This window comes from Chlorocebus sabaeus, chromosome 19, assembly GCF_047675955.1.
Source record: "Chlorocebus sabaeus isolate Y175 chromosome 19, mChlSab1.0.hap1, whole genome shotgun sequence".
NCBI lineage: Eukaryota > Metazoa > Chordata > Mammalia > Primates > Cercopithecidae > Chlorocebus > Chlorocebus sabaeus.
The window spans coordinates 11,552,033-11,571,559 of NC_132922.1; the positions used below are offsets into that span (position 1 = coordinate 11,552,033).

The following is a 19,527-nucleotide window of genomic DNA, read 5'->3' on the forward strand; positions in this document are numbered from 1 at the left end:
ACCTGGGCGTGGTGGAGTGCGCCTGTAATCATCTACTCAGGAGGCTGAGGCTGGAGAATCTCTTGAACCCGGGAGGCAGAGGTTTCAGTGAGCTGAGATCGCGCCACTGCACTCCATCCTGGGAGACCGAGCAACACTCAGGCTCAAAAAAAGAAAAAGAAAGAAAGAAAAAGAAACACAGCTCATCAGAATTCTAAAAGGTAAGTGCGTGGAAGGAGTCTCAGGCCACCCATTAAAGAGATTCTTATCCAGCCCCTTCACTTTCCAGAAGGGACTGAGGCCCAGAGATAGGAAAGGACTCACTCAAACTCTCCCAATGTGAGTTGTTAATGTCCCAGAAGAGCTATTTGGTTCGCAGTTACTTGGACATTAAGTTTAAATGATTTGCCCAAACTCTCCCTAGCTGCATGGTGCTTAACCAGGCGTGCCCATCTGAGTTACCTGGGAATCTGTTATAGAACGCCTGTGCTTCCTCTTCCCCCAGCTTCTGACTCAGCAGGCTCTGGGGTGGTATCTATATTTTGAAAAAGCCCAGATGATTTCTTTGTTTTGGATTTTTTTTGAAGTTCACTTTTATTTTTATTTTTAAATATTTCGCCAGTAAGTAACAATGTTGGCTAGGCACATTGACTCGCACCCGTAATGTCAGCACTATGGGTGGCTGAGGTGGGAGGACTGCTTGAACCCAGGAATTTGAGACCAACCTGGACAACATAGGGGGACCCCATCTCTACAAAAAATTTAAAAATGGCCGGGCGCAGTGGCTCACGCTTGTAATCCCAACACTTTGGAAGGCTGAGGCGGGCGAATCACAAGGTTAGGAGTTCGAGACCAGCCTGGCCAACACAGTGAAACCCCGTCTCTACTAAAAATACAAAAAATTAGCTGGGCGTAGTGGCAGGTGCCTGTAACCTCAGCTACTCGGGAGGCTGAGGCAGGAGAATGAATCGCTTGAATCCAGGAGGCAGAGATTGCAGTGAGCTGAGATCGTGCCACTGTGTTCCAGCCTGGGCGACAGAGTGAGATTCTGTCTCAAAAAAAAAAAATTAGCCAGGCACGATGGTCTGTGCCTGTAGTCTCAGCTGCTCAAGAAGCTGTGGTGGGAGGATCACCACAGCCTGGGAAGTAGAGGCTGCAGTAAGCCGTGATTGCACTGTCCTCAGAAATAGGCCGGGTCTGGCTGCGTTTTCTCGTGGCCCAGTAACAGGAAGCAGACAAACCAGGAAAAAGAGAATTTCTTGCTGTAACTGGATACAGGGAGAAGGTGGGAGATAATGCCACCAGAACAACTCAAAGTGTTACAATTTTCTTAGTGTTTATGTAGGTTGGGGTTATGTGCCTACCTGCAGTATAGCATTGGTGGAAGTCTATAGGTAACTAATTTTGTTTCAACTAGGTCAGAGACGGAGAAAAGTTTTTTAAGTCCAATTAAGCTGTGAGGGCCCAAGTATCTTCAAGGCCTATCTACTGTGGTACCAGAGTGATTCCTTCTTTGTTATCTGTTTTATGGCTTGGTCTGGAGAGCTGCCTTAGGCTCTCCAGTGAATCTATTCAAACAGCTGCCTCTGTTACCCTGACTCACCTCAGATTTAGTTGACCCAAGTCAGGTCCTGGCACTAGGAATGTAAGGCTGTCTATTATTTGGACGTGCTCCAGGTTAGGGAGAAGCCCCTGCAAGGTTCCTATTGATCATATGTTTCATTTCTAGCTTTGATCTTTGGGCACCGATTTCCCTAGGTTTAACTATTTGCTCAATGTTGAAGCAGCACTGTGGAAATTTGTCTGGGTAACTGGAGTGCTATGCAGGCTTGTCTGTGTGAGTATCAGGGAGGTTTGGCCTGCCACAGCACCACTGCACTTCAGCCTGGGCAATAGAGTGAGATCCATCTCAACCCTTTTAGGGTTGGGACAGACTACAAGAACAAAACGCAGTTTAATACAAGACAAGCAGGTTTATGGTAGGGTGCGGTGGCTCACGCCTGTAATCCCAGCACCTGGGGAGGCCCAGGTGGGCAGATCACCTGAGGTCAGGAGTCGAGACCAGCCTGACCAACATGGTGAAACCCCATCTCTACTAAAAATACAAAAATTAGTCGGGTGTGGTAGTGTGTGCCTGTAATCCCACCTACTAGAGAGGTTGAGGCAGGAGAATCGCTTGAACCCGGGAGACGGAGGTCACAGTGAGCCAAGACTGTGCCATTGCACTCCAGCTTGGGTGACAAGAGCAAAACTCCATCTCAAAAAATAAATAAAATAAAATAATTGGTTTAGTATTTAAGTATGGGATAACAAAAATTAAAAAAAAAAAAAAACAACAAAAAACTTGGTTGCAGTGGCACCAAGAAAAGGCAGTTTTCCAATAGACAGAAAATACCTGAAGCTGGTAACTAGCAGCTTCCCGATAAGATCTCAGGAGTTGGGGCTGGGCATAGTGGCTCACGCCTGTAATCCCAGCAATTTGGGAGGCCAAGGCCAGAGGATCAGGAGGTCAGGAGTTCGAGACCAGCCCGGTCAACCTGGTGAAACCCCATCTCTACTAAAAATACAGAAATTAGCCGGGTGTGGTGGCAGGCTCCTGTAATCCCAGCTACTAGGGAGGCTGAGAATCGCTTGAACCCAGGCGGCAGAGGTTGCAGTGAGCTGAGATCATGCCACTGCACTCCAGCCTGGGTGACAGAGCGAGACTCCATCTCACAAACAAAACAAAACAAAACACAATAACAACAACAACAACAAAAAACGGAGTTGGGTAGTTGGGTGAGTGGGCTCAGGCGTACGCACTAAAAGGCAAAATGGTCTTTTTTTTTTTTTTTTTTTTTTTTTTTGAGACGGAGTCTTTTTCTGTTGCCCGGGCTGGACTGCAGTGGCCGGATCTCAGCTCACTGCAAGCTCCGCCTCCCGGGTTTACGCCATTCTCCTGCCTCAGCCTCCCGAGTAGCTGGGATTACAGACACCCACCATCACGCCTGGCTTACATATATATATATTTTTTTTTTTTTTGTAGTTTTAGTAGAGACAGGCTTCCTCCATGTTGGCCAGGCTGGTCTCGAACTCCTAACCTCGTCATCCGCCCACCTCGGCCTCCCAAAGTGTTGGGATTACAGGCGTGAGCCCCTGCGCCCGGCCCATAAATTTTTATTTTTTTTTTAGAGACAGGGTTTTTATGTTTTTTTTTTTAAGAGGCAAGGTCTCGAGCTTCTAGCCTGAAGCAATCCTCCTACCTCCACCTCCCAAAGCACTGGGATTACAGGTATGATCCACCGCGCCCGGGCCCAGCTAATAGAACGGAATTGAATTGTAGTGTACACCCAGCTGGTGTCTGCAGAGGACCGGAGAATCGCTTGATGTAGGAAGAATGGCCCCACTAGCTCCCCCATCTGGTGTAACAAGTGAAGTGGCCAGAGGTATTTGTGCAGCATAGCGTGGGCGGGGGGGAAACGCCAGTATTTTCCTTTAGCTAATGTAGGGAAAGAAACACCTTTTTTTCCTAAACAGCTATGTCTGTAATTTTTAAATAAATGGGATCATAGCATTTGTATTGTTCCCTAACTTGCTTTTTTAAGTTAATGATGTGTCTTGAATATCTTTTCATGGGCGGGCACCGTGACTCACGTCTGTAATCCCAGCACTTTGGGAGGCTGAGGCTCTGTCTCAAAAAAAAGGAAAACCTTTAGGCTGTACTTAACGTATGTAAGGAGGTCTGTGCACACGCCCTGTGGATTAAGTGTGTATTGCAGGGGACAAGGGAAAGCTCTCCCTTCCCCATATGAAGTTTCCCTGAAGAATTAACTCACAGAAAGCAGATCATGCCGGGTACGGTGGCTCACACTTGTAATCCCAGAATTTTGGGAGGCCAACAGGGAGGATCCTTTTAGGCCAGGGGTTCAAAACCAGCCTGGGCAACAGAGGGAGACCTTGCTCTACCAAAAAAAAAATTTTTTTTTAATTAGCTGGGCATGGTGGTGGGCACCGTGGTCTCAGCTACTCAGAAGGCTGAAGTGGGAGGATTGCTTAAGCCCAGGAGTTCGTGGTTACAATGAACCATGATAGCACCACTGCACTCCAGCCTGAGTGACAGAGCAACATGCTGTCTCAAAGAAACCAAAAAAGGCAGATTAATTGGATAAAAGGCATACACATGTTCTTGATGTGTACATGGGAGAACCACGGAGTGATTTCTACCTTGCCCAACAGGGTTCAGAAGCTTGTTACCATCCTGGCAAAACAGGTTATGGAAGTGGGGAGAAGGGGAATTCTACTGAGCCTCTCAATAAAGGATTACCAGGGAGAATGAATGGATTGGTGAACAGAAATTAACTTTCATCCCCTGTGCAACTGGCTGGGGCTGGTGTCTCTGGTGGTAAAATAATTTACCAAGACAGATGTAAGTAAAGAAAGGCAGGGATGGGCCAGGCACGGTGGTTCACGCCTGTAATCCATGCACTTTGGGAGGCTTAGGCGGGTGTATCACTTGAAGTCAGGAGTTGAGACCAGCCCGGCCAACATGGTGAAACCCGGTCTCTACTAAAATACAAAAAAAATTTACCTGGGCGTGGTGATGGGTGCCTGTAATCCCAGCTACTTGGAAGGCTGAGGCAGGAGAATTGCTTGAACCCAGGAGGCAGAGGTTGCAGTGAGCAGAGATTGCACCACTGCAGCCTGGGCAACAGAGTGAGACTCTGCCTCAAAATAAAATAAAAATTAAAAGTTTAAGAAGCACTGTTTTAGGGATTTTGAAGATTGACTGAGATAGTGAATATTATAACTATATAGTGAATATATTCATTATGTAATTATACAATGAATATAACAGAATCTGGCCTGTAATGGGACCTCTTCCTATATTTGTTGAATGAATGCACGAGTAACCCCTTGATTTAAATGTGTTTGTTTACACTTTACACCAGAGGAAAGAAAGTCTCAGATGGGCCAGGCGCGGTGGCTCACGCCTGTGATCCCACCACTTTGGGAGGCTGAGGCAGGTGGATTACTTGAGGTCAGAAGTTCTAGACCAGCCTGGCCAATATGGTGAAACTCCATCTCTACTAAAAATACAAAAAAATTAGCCAGCAATGTTGGCAGGTGGGCGCCTGTAGTCCCGGCTACTCGGGAGGCTGAGGCAAAATAGCTTGAACCCAGGAGGCAAAGACTGCAGTGCACCGAGATCGCGCCACTGCACTCCAGCTTGGGCGACAGAGCGAGACTTCATCTAAAAAAAAAAAAAAAAAAAAAAAAAGACTGGGCGCAGTGGCTCACGCCTGTAATCCCAGCACTTTGGGAGGCCAAGGTGGACAGATCATTTGAAGTCAGTAGTTTGAGACCAGCCTGGCCAATGTGGTGAAACCCTGTCTGCACAAAAAATACAAAAATTAGCCAGGCGTGGTGGTGGACACCTGTAATCCTAGCTACTCGGGAGGTTGAGGCAGGAGAATCGCTTGAACCCCAGAGGCAGAGGTTGCAGTGAGCTGAGATCATACCACTGAGCTACAGCCTGGATGACAGAGCGAGACTTCGTCTCAAAAAAAATAAATAAATAAAAATAAATAAATAAATAAATAAAATCTACAGCGGGAGAGAAGTGCTCTGAGAACAAACTGAGATAGCTAAGGATTGATGAGGGGAGGGATAAAGGTTTAGGAGATCACGTGCCTGGGAAAGCCTCCTGAAGAATCACATAGAAGATGAAATCTGAAGAGCACAATTTAGGGAAAAGTGGAAGACTTGAGATAGGCAAAAGAGATTACTGGTTAGCCTTTCAATGACATGCTGGAGCCCTCAGGGATTATCTAGTTCTGTGTTGCTTAAAGGCTCTTCTTGACTGGGTACAGTGGCTCATGCCTGCAATCCCAGTACTTTGAGAGGCTGAGGCAGAAGGATCACTTGAGACCAGGGATTCAAGACCAGCCTGGGCAAGACAGCGAGATCCTGTCTCTTGGACATTGCAGATAAAGGACAGCCTTGCAAAGAAACCATCTCTCTGCATCTCTGCCCATGCAAATACATTCTGTCCAGTAGGAAGATACCGTCCTGGCTGTGGAAAAGCCAATTGTACAGCCATGTGTAAATTAATTGCAGTATTTCTTCTTCTTCCTCCTCCTCCTCTTCTTCTTCTTCTTCCTTCTCCTCCTCCTCCTCTTCCTCCTCCTCCTCCTCCTCCTCCTCTTCTCCTTTTCCTTCTTTTTGAGACAGAGTTCTGCTCTTGTTGCCCAGGCTGGAGTGCAATGGTGCGATCTTGGCTCACTGCAACCTCTGCCTCAACAATTGTCCTGCCTCAGCCTCCCGAGTAGCTGGGATTACAGGCATGTGCCACCACGCCCAGGTAATTTTGTGTTTTTAGTAGAGACTGGGTTTCTCCATATTGGTCAGGCTGGTCTCAAACTCCTAGCCTCAAGGGATCTGTCCAGCCTCCCAAAGTGCTGGGATGACAGGCGTGAGCCACTGCGCCCGGCCCGAGATGGTGAATTTAATTGATAAATGTGTGTGTTCTGACTCTTCCATTGACTCCCCATTTCTCTGTCTCTTTCCCTCTTGAGGGCAGCCCTATTCTCTGAGACACAACAGTACTGAAATTAGGCCAGCTGACAACTGCTCAATGGCCTCTAAGTGTTCAAGTGAAAGGAAGAGTCCTGTCTCTCAGTTTCAATCAAAAGCTAACAATGATTAAGCATAGTGAGGAAGGCATGCCAACAGCCGAGACAGGCTGGATTTAGGCCAGTTAATAACCCTACAATGGCCTCTCAGTGTTCAAGCGAAAGAAGTGTCACATGTCTCTTGCTTTAAATCAAAAGCTGGAAATGATTAGGCTTAATGAGGAAAGCATGTCAAAAACTGAGATAGGCCGAAAGCTAGGCCTCTTGCACTAAGCAGTCAGTCAAGTTGTGAATGCAAAGGAAAAACTTTTGAAGGAAATTAAAAGCGCCACTCCAATGAGTACATGAGAGATAAGAAAGTGAAACTGGCTTATTGCTGATACGGAGAAAGTTTCAGTGGTCTGGATAGAAGATCAAACCAGCCACAACATTCCCTTAAACCAAAGACTAGACCGAGCATGGTGGCTCACACCTCTAATCTCAGCATTTTGGGAGGCTAAGGCGGGAGGATCACCTGAGGTCAGAAGTTCAAGACCAGCCTGGCCAACAGGCTGGAGTGCAGTGGTGAGATCTCAGCTCACTGCAACCTCCACCTCCTGGGTTCAAGCAATTCTCTGCCTCAGGCTCCAGAGTAGCTGGGATTACAGGTACCCACCACCACGCCCGGCTAATTTTTGTATTTTTAGTAGAGACCGGGTTTCACCGTGTTGGTCAGGCTAGTCTTGAACTCCTGACCTCATGATCCACACGCCTTGGCCTCCCAAAGTGTTGGGATTACAGGCGTGAGCCACCATGCCTGGCCATGTCCTTACTTTTACCTTGGTGAATTGCATATGTTTTGGTATGTAGCCTTACATCTGTACTTGGAAGGAGAAAGGATATAGTTAACCCCATAAATGAATCCATCCCTACACATAGAAATCAAACTCTTCCTTCTAAAATAACACCACATGCCCAATATCCCAAGTGGACATCCTGACTGCCATACTCGCTGCTTCCTGTCCCACCCAACCTGACTCATAAAAATAGTCTCCAGAGTCTGTCCAGTCTCAACATCTGATTCATTCCCTTTTCTTTCTCTCCCTCCCCTCCCCTCCTCTCCCCTTCCCTTCCTTCTTTCTTTTTTTTGAGACACAGTTTTGCTCTTGTTGCCCAGGCTGGAGTGCAATGCTGTGATCTCGGCTCACTGCGAGCTCTGCCTCCCAGGTTCAAGCGATTCTCCTGCCTTACCCTCCCTAGTAACTGGGATTACAGGCATGTGCCACCACGCCTGGCTAATTTTGTATTTTTAGTAGAGATGGGTTTCTCCATGTTGGTCAGGCTGGTCTCGAACTCCCGACCTCAGGTGATCCGCCTGCCTCGGCCTCCCAAAGTTCTGGGATTATAGGTGTGAGCCACTGCGCCCGGTCTTTCTCTCTCTTTTTCTCTCTTTCTGTCCTTCCCTCCCTCCCTCCCTTTCTTCCTTTCCCTCCCTCCCTTCCATCCTTTTCCTTCCTTCCTCCCTTCCTCCCTCCCTCCCCTCCCTTCTCTCTCTCTCTGTCTTCCTCTTCTTCCTTCTTCTTCTACTTTCTTCTTCTTCCCTCCCTTTTTTTTTTTTTTTTTTTTTTTTTTTTGAGACAGAGTCTTGCTCTGTTGCCCAGGCTGGAGTGCAGTGGTGTGATCTTGGGTCACTGCAACCTCCATCTCCCAGGTTCAAGTGATTCTTGAGCCTCAGCCTCCCAAATAGCTGTGATTATATGCCTGCACCACCATGCCTGGCTAATTTTTGTATTTTTAGTAGAGACAGGGTTTCTCCATGTTGGCCAGGTTGGTCTGGAACTCCTGGGCTCTGTGATCTGCCCACCTCAGCCTCCCAAAGTGCTGGGATTACAGGCATGAGCCACCATGCCTGGTCACTCACCCCTTTCTTCTGTATATTCACCTTCAGTGCCCTCTGCCAGGTGCCTATCTTGGTGGCTTACACGGAACAGTGAAAACTCCTTCCATCCTCTCCTAATCTATCCGGCTCCTTAAATTCACTCTTCTAAAATACACAGGTGCTGACCTGGCATGGTGGCTCACGCTTGTAATCCTAGCACTTTGGGAGGCCGAGGCAGGAGGATCATTTGAGCCCAGGAGTTGGAGACCAGCCTGGACAACATAGCAAGAGCCTGTCTCATTATAAAAATAAAAAGTGCACAGGTGTTCACAGGCTTTCAAAGCATTCCACTGGCCTCAGGATGATGTTTTCCAGCTGGAGACTTTAGGTCTGAACCCTACATATCTTCCTAAACTGGCCTCCTGCCACTGTCTTCTAGTTTGGCTGTGCCAAATCACAGCTAGTTCTGCAGGCCACTGTCTTTTATCCTCTCTGCCTTTGCACACATTGTTCCTACTGCCTGGAGAGCTACCCTTTTTGCTTGACAAATAAAAATCCTTTGAGGCCGAGTTCAAATGACATCTCTTTGGTAGAGGCTTCCCCGATGACCCTCCCCATAAATTGGGGAATTCATCAGTCCTTTTTGCACAGGCCTCTGTTTCATAGCTATGATGTAGGTAGACTGATCTCTTCCAGGGCAGGGGCCCCAACCCCACCTCTGTTTTATTGCATGTTGCAGAGCCCTGTATGGGGCTAGGCAAAGTAAGCTCAATACATATTTGTTGAATGAATGAATGAATTCCTCATTTGACAGATAAGGAAACTGAGGCCTAACCCAGTGTTGTGCTGAATCCCTACCTTTTTTTTTTTTTTTTATGAGACGGAGTTTCACTCTTGTTGCCAAGGCTGGAGTGCAATGACGTGATCTTGGCTCACTGCAACCTCCGCCTCCTGGGTTCAAGCAATTCTCCTGGTTCAAGCAACTCTCCTGGTTCAGCAATTTAGCTGGTTACAAACAGCATGCAGTTACAAACAGCATGCAGTTACAAACAGCATGCAGTTTATACAGCATTTTCACTTAACACCTTCCCCTTACCTCTATCTGGTAGCCTTCATTTAACCCGGAACTCAGGGCCTCAATCCCTTGTACAGTCTGTATTCCACACTACTGGCTGGGGGCTCAGGTGTTCCTCACAGACAAGGAACCAGTCTTCGGGTTGGCCACTCCCAGATTCCTTAGCTTGGAACACACATTCAGGTGCATCTGCCATACAAAGACATTCTAAGGGTATGCTTAAGTTATTGCTATTAGGTGCGTTTACCCTACACCTAGTGAGCTACTTGTACGCTGGCAAGGCAATTCAGGTCTACTGATGCTCTCTTCTCTCTTGACTGGAAGGGGAATTCCTGAGGGAGAATAGTTTGCCCAGGACCCTTAGTGGCATTGCTTCTTTTGGAACCTTCATTACAATTTTAAATTGTCTTATTTGGTCTGTGACAGCAGCCATCTTATTCTCCTCTATATTCCCGCAGCCTGGTGCAGGACCTGGCACAGAGCAGGCCTGCAGTAAGAGTATCTTCTTGCTCAGGATTCCAAAGCCCCTTTTCCGATGAGGTTATTGATCCCTGAGTCTGATGCCATGAAAAACCAACCTGGAGTCAGACAGACTTGAGCTCTGTCCTTCACTAATTATGTGACTTTGTCAAGTTATTAACCTCTTGGATGGAAGTTAATTTTCTACGTAAAAAGGGGGCATATAGGTAGGTTATAATCCTTTGCATCCTGAATTTTTTTTTTTTTTTGAGACTGAGTTTTGCTCTTGTCACCCAGGTTGGAGTGCAATGGCATGATCTTGGCTCACTGCAACCTCCACCTCCCAGGTTCAAGCAATTCTTCTGCCTCAGCCTCCCAAATAGCTGGGATTACAGGTGTCCGCCACCACCCCTGGCTAATTTTTGTATTTTTACTACAGACGGGGTTTCACCATGTTGGCCAGGCTGGTCTCAAACTCCTGACCTCAGGTGATCCACCCACCTTGGCGTCCCAAAGTGCTGGGGATTACAGGCATGAGCCACTACACTTGGCCTTATTTTTTTATTTTTTGAGAATCCTGATTGGTCACCTAAGCTGGAGCACAGTGGTGCAATCTCGGCTCACTGCAACCTCTGCCTCCAGATTCAAGCAACTCTCCTGCCTCAGCCTCCGGGGTAGCTGGGACTACAGGCGTGCAGCCACCACAACCAGCTAATTTTTGTATTTTTAGTAGAGACGAAGTTTCACTGTGTTGGTCAGGCTGGTCTCAAACTCCTGACCTCAGGTGATCCACCCCTATCGGCCTTCTGAAGTGATGGAATTACAGGCATAAGCCACCGTGCCCGGCCTGTCTCCCGAAATTTTAAAACGCTTCTTAAATTATTTGGCAGCAAAAAGCAAACTGATGCATTTTTTGGGCAGCAAAGTCTTGAATTGATGTGAGTCTATTTATATTTATCCCACTCAATGTGAATATTCATGTTTCCTTACGGAATATTGTTTTTCTTTAAAGAGTACTGGATTACATAATATACAGTATGTGCACCATAGTACCTTTCTAAAACTAAAAAAATGCTGAATTTTGAAACATATGTGGCCCCAGGATTTCTAATAATGGATTGAAGATCTATCAGTTATGTCCTTTGGGGATGGTGTGAGGATTGAGATAATTTTTTTTTTTTTTTTAAGACGGAGTCTCGCTCTGTAGCCCAGGCTGGAATGCACTGGCAATCTCAGCTCACTGCAACCTCCGCCTCCTGGGTTCAAGCGATTCTCCCGCCTCAGCCTCCCAAGTAGCTGGGATTAAAGACGCACACCATCATGCCAGGCTAATTTTTGTATTTTTGATAGAGACGGGGTTTCGCCAGGTTGGCCAGGCTGGTTTAGAACTCCTGACCTCAGGTGATCCGCCTGCCTCAGCCTCCCAAATTGTTGGGATTATGGCCGAATGTTTTTTAAACCACGGCGGGAGCGAAGGCCAGGCCCAGAATAAAAGATGACAGGGTGGGAAGGAGGAAGCAGAAGGTGATATGAGAGCATGTGCTAGGGTTCAGCCATGAGGCTGAAGTAGACTGTTAGGAGAGCGTCTTCCGCGGCCGCTGAAGTTGATGCTTAATTCCGAGGAAACCACGAGGGATCCTTGTAAAGTAACGAGATACTTGATTCTTAGAAAGATTTGTAGGAAGCCGGGCGCGGTGGCTCACGCCTGTAATCCCAGCACTTTGGGAGGCCGAGGCGGGCGGATCACGAGGTCAGGAGTTCAAGACCAGCCTGGCCAACATGGTGAAATCCCGTCTCTACTAAAAATACAAAAAAAAAAAAAAAAAAAAAAAAAAAAAAATTAGCCGGACGCATTCCTGTAATCCCAGCTACTCGGGAGGCTGAGGCAAGAGAACTGCTTGAACCGTGACCCCGGAAGCGGAGGTTGCAGTGAACCGAGATCGCGCCACTGCACTCCAGCCTGCGCGACAGAGCGAGACACCGTTTCAAAAAAAAAAAAAAAAAAAAGATTCGTAAGGGAGGAGCCTGTAGGCAGGGAATTGGTCAGGACCCGAGTTACCCTGGAGCCCAAGCGGAGATCAGCGAAAGTCCTCGTTGATGCAGAGGTCTGGAAGGCGTGGGGCTCAGGGAGGCTGGGCAGCTGGACTCGGCATGACCCGAGGTCGTGAGGCCGTTCCGCAGGCTTGGGACGCTCCTGAGACACTCAGAATCAAGTGCAGGCCACTGCATTAGCATGGGAGAAATGGTAGAGACAGGGCTTGAGGGAAGGATGCCCGAGATTAAAGGTATTAAAGGCAAGTTGGTGTCGCGGCAAAACCAGCGTGGGAGCCAGGAAACAAGGGTTTCAGTCTTTCCTCGCCAATTCCAGAGATAGCTGCATATCACAGGAAGAAAAGCGACGCAGCCATTTTTCTTCATTATTATCAAGTTTGGCTGCTGCCGGACGCCGTAGACTTGTGGCACACCACACCCTCAGCCCGCGCCTCCGTGGCTTTTCATTAAGTTTGAACCCGACCCCTCGCCGTAGAGTGTCTAATTTCGGTCTCAGAAGCTGACGTCCACCTCGGAATGAAAGTTAGGCGCGGAAGAGCATGCGTAGAAATGGCGCTCGGTACGTGCCCCCCGACCCGACGTCTGCCGCGGGGGCGCGCTCGCACGCCGGAAGGGGCGGAGCCAGATTTGACTTTATATAGCGGACACCGACAACAAGCCGACCTCTACCGGCGGGATTTGATGGCGTGATGGTATGTATTGTAATGGCGTCCGATTCATTGTCACCGGCGTCGGCACGGCTGGATCCGGGACGCATCGCCGCCATCCCAGCTTGGCCGGCGCCGGGGGCTTGCTCTAGGAGCACAGGCGACCCAGCGGGGGCCTCAGTCAGGCCTATTTTCTGGAAAGTCGAGAGGCTTGTGTAGAAGAGCGCTTGGAGGACTGGCTTTGGGCCTGCAGGTCGGCCAGAGACAGGCCGTAAGGGTGGGAGCAGGCTTGGAGGCCCGGCATTTTTAAAGCCATGAGTCATTGCTGAGTTTTGATCTCACCAACTCCATCATTAGTTGGGATTAGGGCCTTTAAGCAGCTTGTCTGGATAGCAGGACCTTGGGTGGGGGTTCTCGGCACTGTTCTCATTGGGAGGTAAGCTTGCGGGAGGAGAATGTTGTGGAGTCCTCCTGAAATATCTGGGACCGCTTGTGCACTCCGAAGGCCTCTGGAGCTCCCAGAAGCCACAGATGATGAACTTATTGACGGGCGGACAGAAACTGTGTGCTGATTGTCATGTTCTGATTTGGCTCTGCCGAGTTCTCCGGCCTACGTGTGTCGGTGTAATTAGTGTCCGGGCGCTAGAGGCAGCCCATAGCGTAGTATTGGCTAGCTGCTACCCAGCATTTGTCCCTGGAGTGCTTTTCTTTAGTGGTCAAAACCTTGCTAATTGGCACATAAAGCTGCCTGTTAAGCAGTTTTTAGTGTCACTACTTAGTGTATTTTTGTGTGGTGGTAGAGAAAAAAACGGATGGCTCGTTTTCTTACAGGTTGAGAGGATTTGAAATAAGATTCAGCTTAAATTTTGTCGAATACAAAAATATTGACGTGTGGGAGCCTGGAAGAGATAATTACCTTTTTACTTGGTTTCCTGGGTGTCTGGTGCTGACGGTGATTTTTTTTTTCCCCTAGTCTCACAGAAAGTTCTCCGCTCCCAGACATGGGTCCCTCGGCTTCCTGCCTCGGAAGCGCAGCAGCAGGCATCGCGGGAAGGTTAAGAGCTTCCCTAAAGATGATCCGTCTAAGCCGGTCCACCTCACAGCCTTCCTGGGATACAAGGCTGGCATGACCCACATCGTGCGGGAAGTCGACAGGCCAGGATCTAGTATGTACAGGTCTCCTAAAAGTTGGGGGATAGGAGTGGAGGGGGAGGGAAACTGGCGAGATGGAGTCAAGCTGTTAGCAGAGGGCAGACTTTTTTTTTTAAGCTGGAGTTACAGGTTGTCAGAACTGCTGTGACAGCGGACAACTTCAAGACTAATATTCCAAGGCTACAGATGGCCGGCACTGTTGGCTTTAGGTGCGGGGTGGGGTATTGCTTTCAGAGCATAGTAAATTTGCCAGGAGCCTTAGCAAAGAGAAGTAACACTAGTATGGGGGGTTGGAGCTGCTGAGGCTGGAATAAGAAGTGCCTCATTCATGTTTTACTTGTTCACGTGCATTTCATCTAAAAGCTTGAATAACGGCCACTTACCTGTGTGTTTTCTACTTAGAGATGTCTAACAGCACTGGTTGCTGAGCCATGGAGACATTAACGTTAGACAGTTGATATTGACTCTAAACTGAGCTCAGAGCTATTTCTGTGTCCCAGTTATATTTAGGACACTTGAATTTTCCAGATAAATAGCAAATCTTGTCTGCCTCCAGAGGTTTCTGTAGAAGAGAATTGAAGCTGGACAGGTATTTGGTTATCTAGGGTCCTGATATTTTTTAAGTTAAAGAACATAAATGCACTTTGAATGAGAAGTAGGTAGTAAGGACAGCCCTGAGTGTCCAGACTACAGGTGTGGGGCCCAGTTGCCCTTCCGACCTAAATGGGCATTTTGCATTTTCCTAGAAAACATTACACCCCTTGCTTGGGCTCCTGCCAAGTCTGACTACTGCTTTCTTTGCAGAGGTGAACAAGAAGGAGGTGGTGGAGGCTGTAACCATTGTGGAGACGCCACCCATGGTGGTTGTGGGCATTGTGGGCTACGTGGAAACCCCTCGAGGCCTCCGGACCTTCAAGACTGTCTTCGCTGAGCACATCAGTGATGAATGCAAGAGGCGTTTCTATAAGAACTGGTGAGGGAGGAGGCCCTGTAGTCCCTAGCTTGGGAGCTGGAGAGCAGGGAACAGTGTGCATGGTTTCTCAGCTCTGTAGCAGGCAGGGAGCTGCTGTCTCGGGTTTAGTTTGTCTCTTGAACAGAAAAATACCTGCGATCAGACTTTGGCCAGCCATTGGGCTTCAGCTGGGAGCTGACACCCTCATTCTGAGTCCAGGCTAGTGGGTGGTGGCTGAGGACCCAGTTGGTTAAGGAGTCCAACTAGAAACCTTGAGAGGTAGCAGGATAATTCAACCCCTATAGGGCTGGCAAGGGCCTCTGGCCCTGGCTGGAATGTCCCATTTCCTCCATCACTGAATGGGTGCTCCCCCAAGGCAGAGCGCTTGCTTTCTAGCACCCCGGAGCAAGAATTTTGTTTGAATGTTTGTAACTTAAGTTAACCTTGTGGACCTCTGCTCAGCTCCGCTCGGCTCTGCCCGATGAGCTCCATCCAGGCTCCGCTTGCCGGTGGAAAAGGCTCCTTAGAAGCCGGCAATGAGCCCCATCCCCACGCGGTGCCAGTGTGTCTTCCGCTCACCCCTCGGAGGGGTGATGAAGGCCTGCACCCGGCCCCCTCCCCAACTCTGCTCTGCTCCTGAAGGCATAAATCTAAGAAGAAGGCCTTTACCAAGTACTGCAAGAAATGGCAGGATGAGGATGGCAAGAAGCAGCTGGAGAAGGACTTCAGCAGCATGAAAAAGTACTGCCAAGTCATCCGTGTCATTGCCCACACCCAGGTGAGTGCAGTTCCCCAGGGTGGCTTGGCCTGCCACTTAGTAAAAGTGACCTATGTGATCATAGGGGTACCGTGTCCCCATGTTTGTGAGTAGGCTTCTCCCTTGCCAGCAGAGGGCACTGTGTCCTTACTGGCCCTTAGCAAGGGAACCATGCCCCTTTAAAATTCAACTGGCTGACCCAACTGGTGACTCACCAGTGACACTGAAATGCCTGCCTGAAAGTCGGTTGTGAGGTACTGGCTGCTTTCCTGGAAACCTAGTTTGTGAGCTGAGCAGGCCCTTTATTGACTTGGTTAGAGTGGATGTCTCTTGCTGTCCTGTTACGGGTTATCCTTTCAAGTGCTGAGCACAACCCCATGTGGTGAGGGCCACCACAGATTAAAGTGCATGTCCACCATTGAAATTTTGTCAGGACATTGCTGGGCTGTTCCTGAGTGAACGCTTTATGCTTAAATGCATTTTTTTTTTTTTTTTTTTTTTGAGACAGAGTTTTGCTCTCATTGCCCAGGCTAGCGTGCAATAGCCCTATCTCAGCTCACCACAACCTCTGCTTCCTAGGTTCAAGCGATTCTCCTGCCTCAGCCTCCCGAGTAGCTGGGATTACTGGCATGCGCCACCACACCTCACTAATTTTGTATTTTTAGTAGAGACGGGATTTCTCCATGTTGGTCAGGCTGATCTTGAACTCCCGACCTCAGATGATCCACCTGCCTCGGCCTCCCAAAGTGCTGGGATTACAGGCGTGAGCCACCGCGTCCGGTGATGCATTTTCTTATTTAGAGCTTGTGCTGTCTCAAAAGCAGGCTTGTCACTAGGGGAAGTGTAGGTAGCTGAGGTAAAACTACTGCAATACCCCAGGGGAACTGACCCAAAGGACAGCTACAGGAACACTGGGCTGGTAGGTGCTGGGATCTGGTGGTTTGCCTGTGGTGTGAGCCCTGTCCGCTCATCCTGACAGTAACTCAGGCACCAGAATCCAAAGTTAAGTTGTTGCTGTTGGCAAAAATGAAAGTTCCTTCCTCTTCGTGAGGTTCAGTGATTTGTTCAGAGTTAATTGGCTTTTTGCTGTGTGCTTGACATCAATCAGGCCGCATGGAGCTGCAGTTCCTCTACTGTGGGAGGAGCACTGGCAGCTGGAGCTGAGTTGTGTCTACCTCCTCCTAGATGCGCCTGCTTCCTCTGCGCCAGAAGAAGGCCCACCTGATGGAGATCCAGGTGAACGGAGGCACCGTGGCCGAGAAGCTGGACTGGGCCCGCGAGAGGCTCGAGCAGCAGGTACCTGTGAACCAGGTGTTTGGGCAGGATGAGATGATCGACGTCATCGGGGTGACCAAGGGCAAAGGCTACAAAGGTGAGCTTTGCAGCAGCTTGCGTTGCTGTGCAAACCTGGGGGAGAAGTGATTTTAGGTCCAGTGTTCAGTGATGAGGCTAAGAGTGAGCGCTGGGCACAGCGCCCGAATCAGACACTGTGGAACCATTCTCTACTGCCTTCCTTCTGAGAACAGCCTTGTGGTCAGAAGTGGCTGGGATAGCGGAGGGCCAGGGGACAACTTCTTACCATGTTCCTGGACCCTTTGCTCTTTGTAGCTCAGTAGATAACTGCAAAGGGGAGCTTGGAATTATGTTTGTCAGTCCCTGCGGATGGGGGAGCTTACACTAATGGATGCCTTAAAAAGCGCCCATTCACAGTTGAGTTCAGGGTTACACCCCCAGAACCTATCCACCTTGACAGGGGAGATCTGTGGGTAATGCACATCTCATCACCCCTCAGATGACCCAGCCATGGTTGGTAATTGTTGAGTAGGAGGAAGGGGTGAGTGGGAGGTGCTGGCGCTGAGGTGCAATAATCTGTGTCCATCCATTCCAGGGGTCACCAGTCGTTGGCACACCAAGAAGCTGCCCCGCAAGACCCACCGAGGTCTGCGCAAGGTGGCCTGTATTGGGGCATGGCATCCTGCTCGTGTGGCCTTCTCTGTGGCACGTGCTGGGCAGAAAGGCTACCATCACCGCACTGAGATCAATAAGAAGGTGAGGTTCTGAGAGTGGTCCCTGGGGGTGGGAAGATGACCTTGTGATGGAGGCTGGGGTTTCTGTGCCTGTCAGCGCTGCTTCATGGGCTGTAGCTTATGCATCATGTGGACATCAGTGGCTCGCTTCTCATGGGTCAGTTCTGGCCCATCTTGATGGTTTGTAAGGTGCCAGCCTGTAAAGTGGCTGTGGTGAGACTGACTTGGTGTGGCTGGGGATACTAGCCTTATTGGTTCCTGATCCCACCACCAGTGGTGTGACAGGCCTCCTATGTTGTACAGCAGGATCTTTGGTTTTCGCCCAGCCACTTAACAGAAAGGAACCTGGAGAGCCAGCCACCTTTTTGCTCTGAAGTTGGGATACGCTGTGACTGGGACTGAGGCCTCAGCGGCCTTCCTAGAGTGCTTTGCAGGTCAGCACACTGGCGTGTCTGGCTTATTTGTCCCTAATGCCCCAGCCTTATGCCCTTCTTGTTCATTCAGATCTATAAGATTGGCCAGGGCTACCTTATCAAGGATGGCAAGCTGATCAAGAACAATGCTTCCACTGACTATGACCTGTCTGATAAGAGCATCAATCCTCTGGTAAGTAATGGGTGTTCTGCTCTATGAGGCCACCCCAGGCCTCTTCTGTGGGGTGAGGTCCTCGTGTCTTTGGGGATAGGCTACTTCCTAGGGGCTGTCAGCAGGATCGTTAACTGAAGCCAGCACAGCACCTAGCTGTGTTCCTTGTAAGTGGCATGTTGTCATTCTAGTCCACTCGTTGGGGTTGGCTGGAGAGAAGTGGGGTCTCAGGCTCAGCTGTTCAGTGATGAGGCCTGGAATGTGCGCTGGGCACAGCGCCCGAGACAGACTGCGGAACCGTTCCTTGTTGCCTTCCTTCTGAGAACAGCCCTGTGGTCAGAGAGGGCCTGAATCTGGAGGGGTCATCTGTGCACAACAGTCCCCTCTTGTGCCTGGTGCTGGGCCTGTGCTGATCCGATGGTCTTGTTTTCCAGGGTGGGTTTGTCCACTATGGTGAAGTGACCAATGACTTTGTCATGCTGAAAGGCTGTGTGGTGGGAACCAAGAAGCGGGTGCTCACCCTCCGCAAGGTGAGGCGGGCCCTGCCTGGTCATGGGGGGGCTTCTGTAGAGGGAGGATCCAAGGCCGCAGACGCTGGTGGCAGAGGAAAGGAAGGAGAGGGTGTTGGCAGTCCTTTCACGCTGGCTTTGAAGTCCTGGAATGAGGAAATTCCCAGTCTGGCCTTGCTGGGCTGTTTGCTTCTTTGAGTGTGTCCTCATCTTCTGGGTGATGGGCCGGTGGGGGGGCGCCGAATTGATGGTGTGGCTTCCCAGATGCAGGAGCGCTGTGAACCAAGTTCTGAGGAAAGCCTGTCTCCTTGTAATCCTAAATCCCTTCCCCTCTTGGCCCACAGTCCTTGCTGGTGCAGACGAAGCGGCGGGCTCTGGAGAAGATTGACCTTAAGTTCATTGACACCACCTCCAAGTTTGGCCATGGCCGCTTCCAGACCATGGAAGAGAAGAAAGCATTCATGGTGAGCGCCTCTGCCTGCCCCCCTCGCTGGGTGCTGTGACTTGGCCCCCGCCAGCCTTTGGCTCCACCCGGGGTAGGGGTGGTCTTGATGCCTTGGGCCTCTCTTGTGGCTGTGGAGACTGGCCTGGAGTCTTGGTCCCCTCTAGAGTAGGCATCTGCTGTCGCCTGCCATCTTCTCCCTCTGACCACTGCCTCTCTCCCCACAGGGACCACTCAAGAAAGATCGAATTGCAAAGGAAGAAGGAGCTTAATGCCGGGAGCAGATTTTGCAGCTGGTGGGGTCTCAATAAAAGTTATTTTCCACTGACATCTTGCCTCTTTCTCCAGGAGAGCGGCCGGGACTGGGGAGGCAGATGGGGGGCCCCAAGGTGCTTTGTGCTCCCCAAGGCCACTGCCCTCCT

At 49.5% G+C, this 19,527-nt stretch overlaps 1 protein-coding gene and 4 non-coding genes across 5 annotated transcripts; all 5 read left to right on the forward strand.

Moving 5' to 3' along the window:
- Positions 1-11,918: 11,918 nt before the first annotated feature.
- RPL3 (ribosomal protein L3) lies at positions 11,919-19,430 on the forward strand. The gene is made up of 10 exons (XM_073006709.1): positions 11,919-12,726; positions 13,655-13,847; positions 14,638-14,806; positions 15,428-15,563; positions 16,728-16,914; positions 17,431-17,591; positions 18,074-18,175; positions 18,589-18,684; positions 19,008-19,127; positions 19,333-19,430. The coding sequence occupies exons 1-10, from the start codon at positions 12,724-12,726 to the stop codon at positions 19,375-19,377; spliced, it is 1,212 nt and encodes a 403-aa protein (XP_072862810.1). The 5' UTR covers positions 11,919-12,723; the 3' UTR covers positions 19,378-19,430.
- Positions 13,208-13,271, forward strand: LOC119623683 (small nucleolar RNA SNORD43). The gene has a single exon (XR_005239409.2). It is a non-coding gene; the product is annotated as a small nucleolar RNA SNORD43 (small nucleolar RNA).
- Positions 15,373-15,427, forward strand: LOC119623684 (small nucleolar RNA U82P). The gene has a single exon (XR_005239788.1). It is a non-coding gene; the product is annotated as a small nucleolar RNA U82P (small nucleolar RNA).
- Positions 16,975-17,069, forward strand: LOC119627444 (small nucleolar RNA U83B). Its single transcript, XR_005243637.2, has one exon. It is a non-coding gene; the product is annotated as a small nucleolar RNA U83B (small nucleolar RNA).
- Positions 18,391-18,483, forward strand: LOC119627443 (small nucleolar RNA U83B). Its single transcript, XR_005243636.2, has one exon. It is a non-coding gene; the product is annotated as a small nucleolar RNA U83B (small nucleolar RNA).
- Positions 19,431-19,527: the final 97 nt, after the last annotated feature.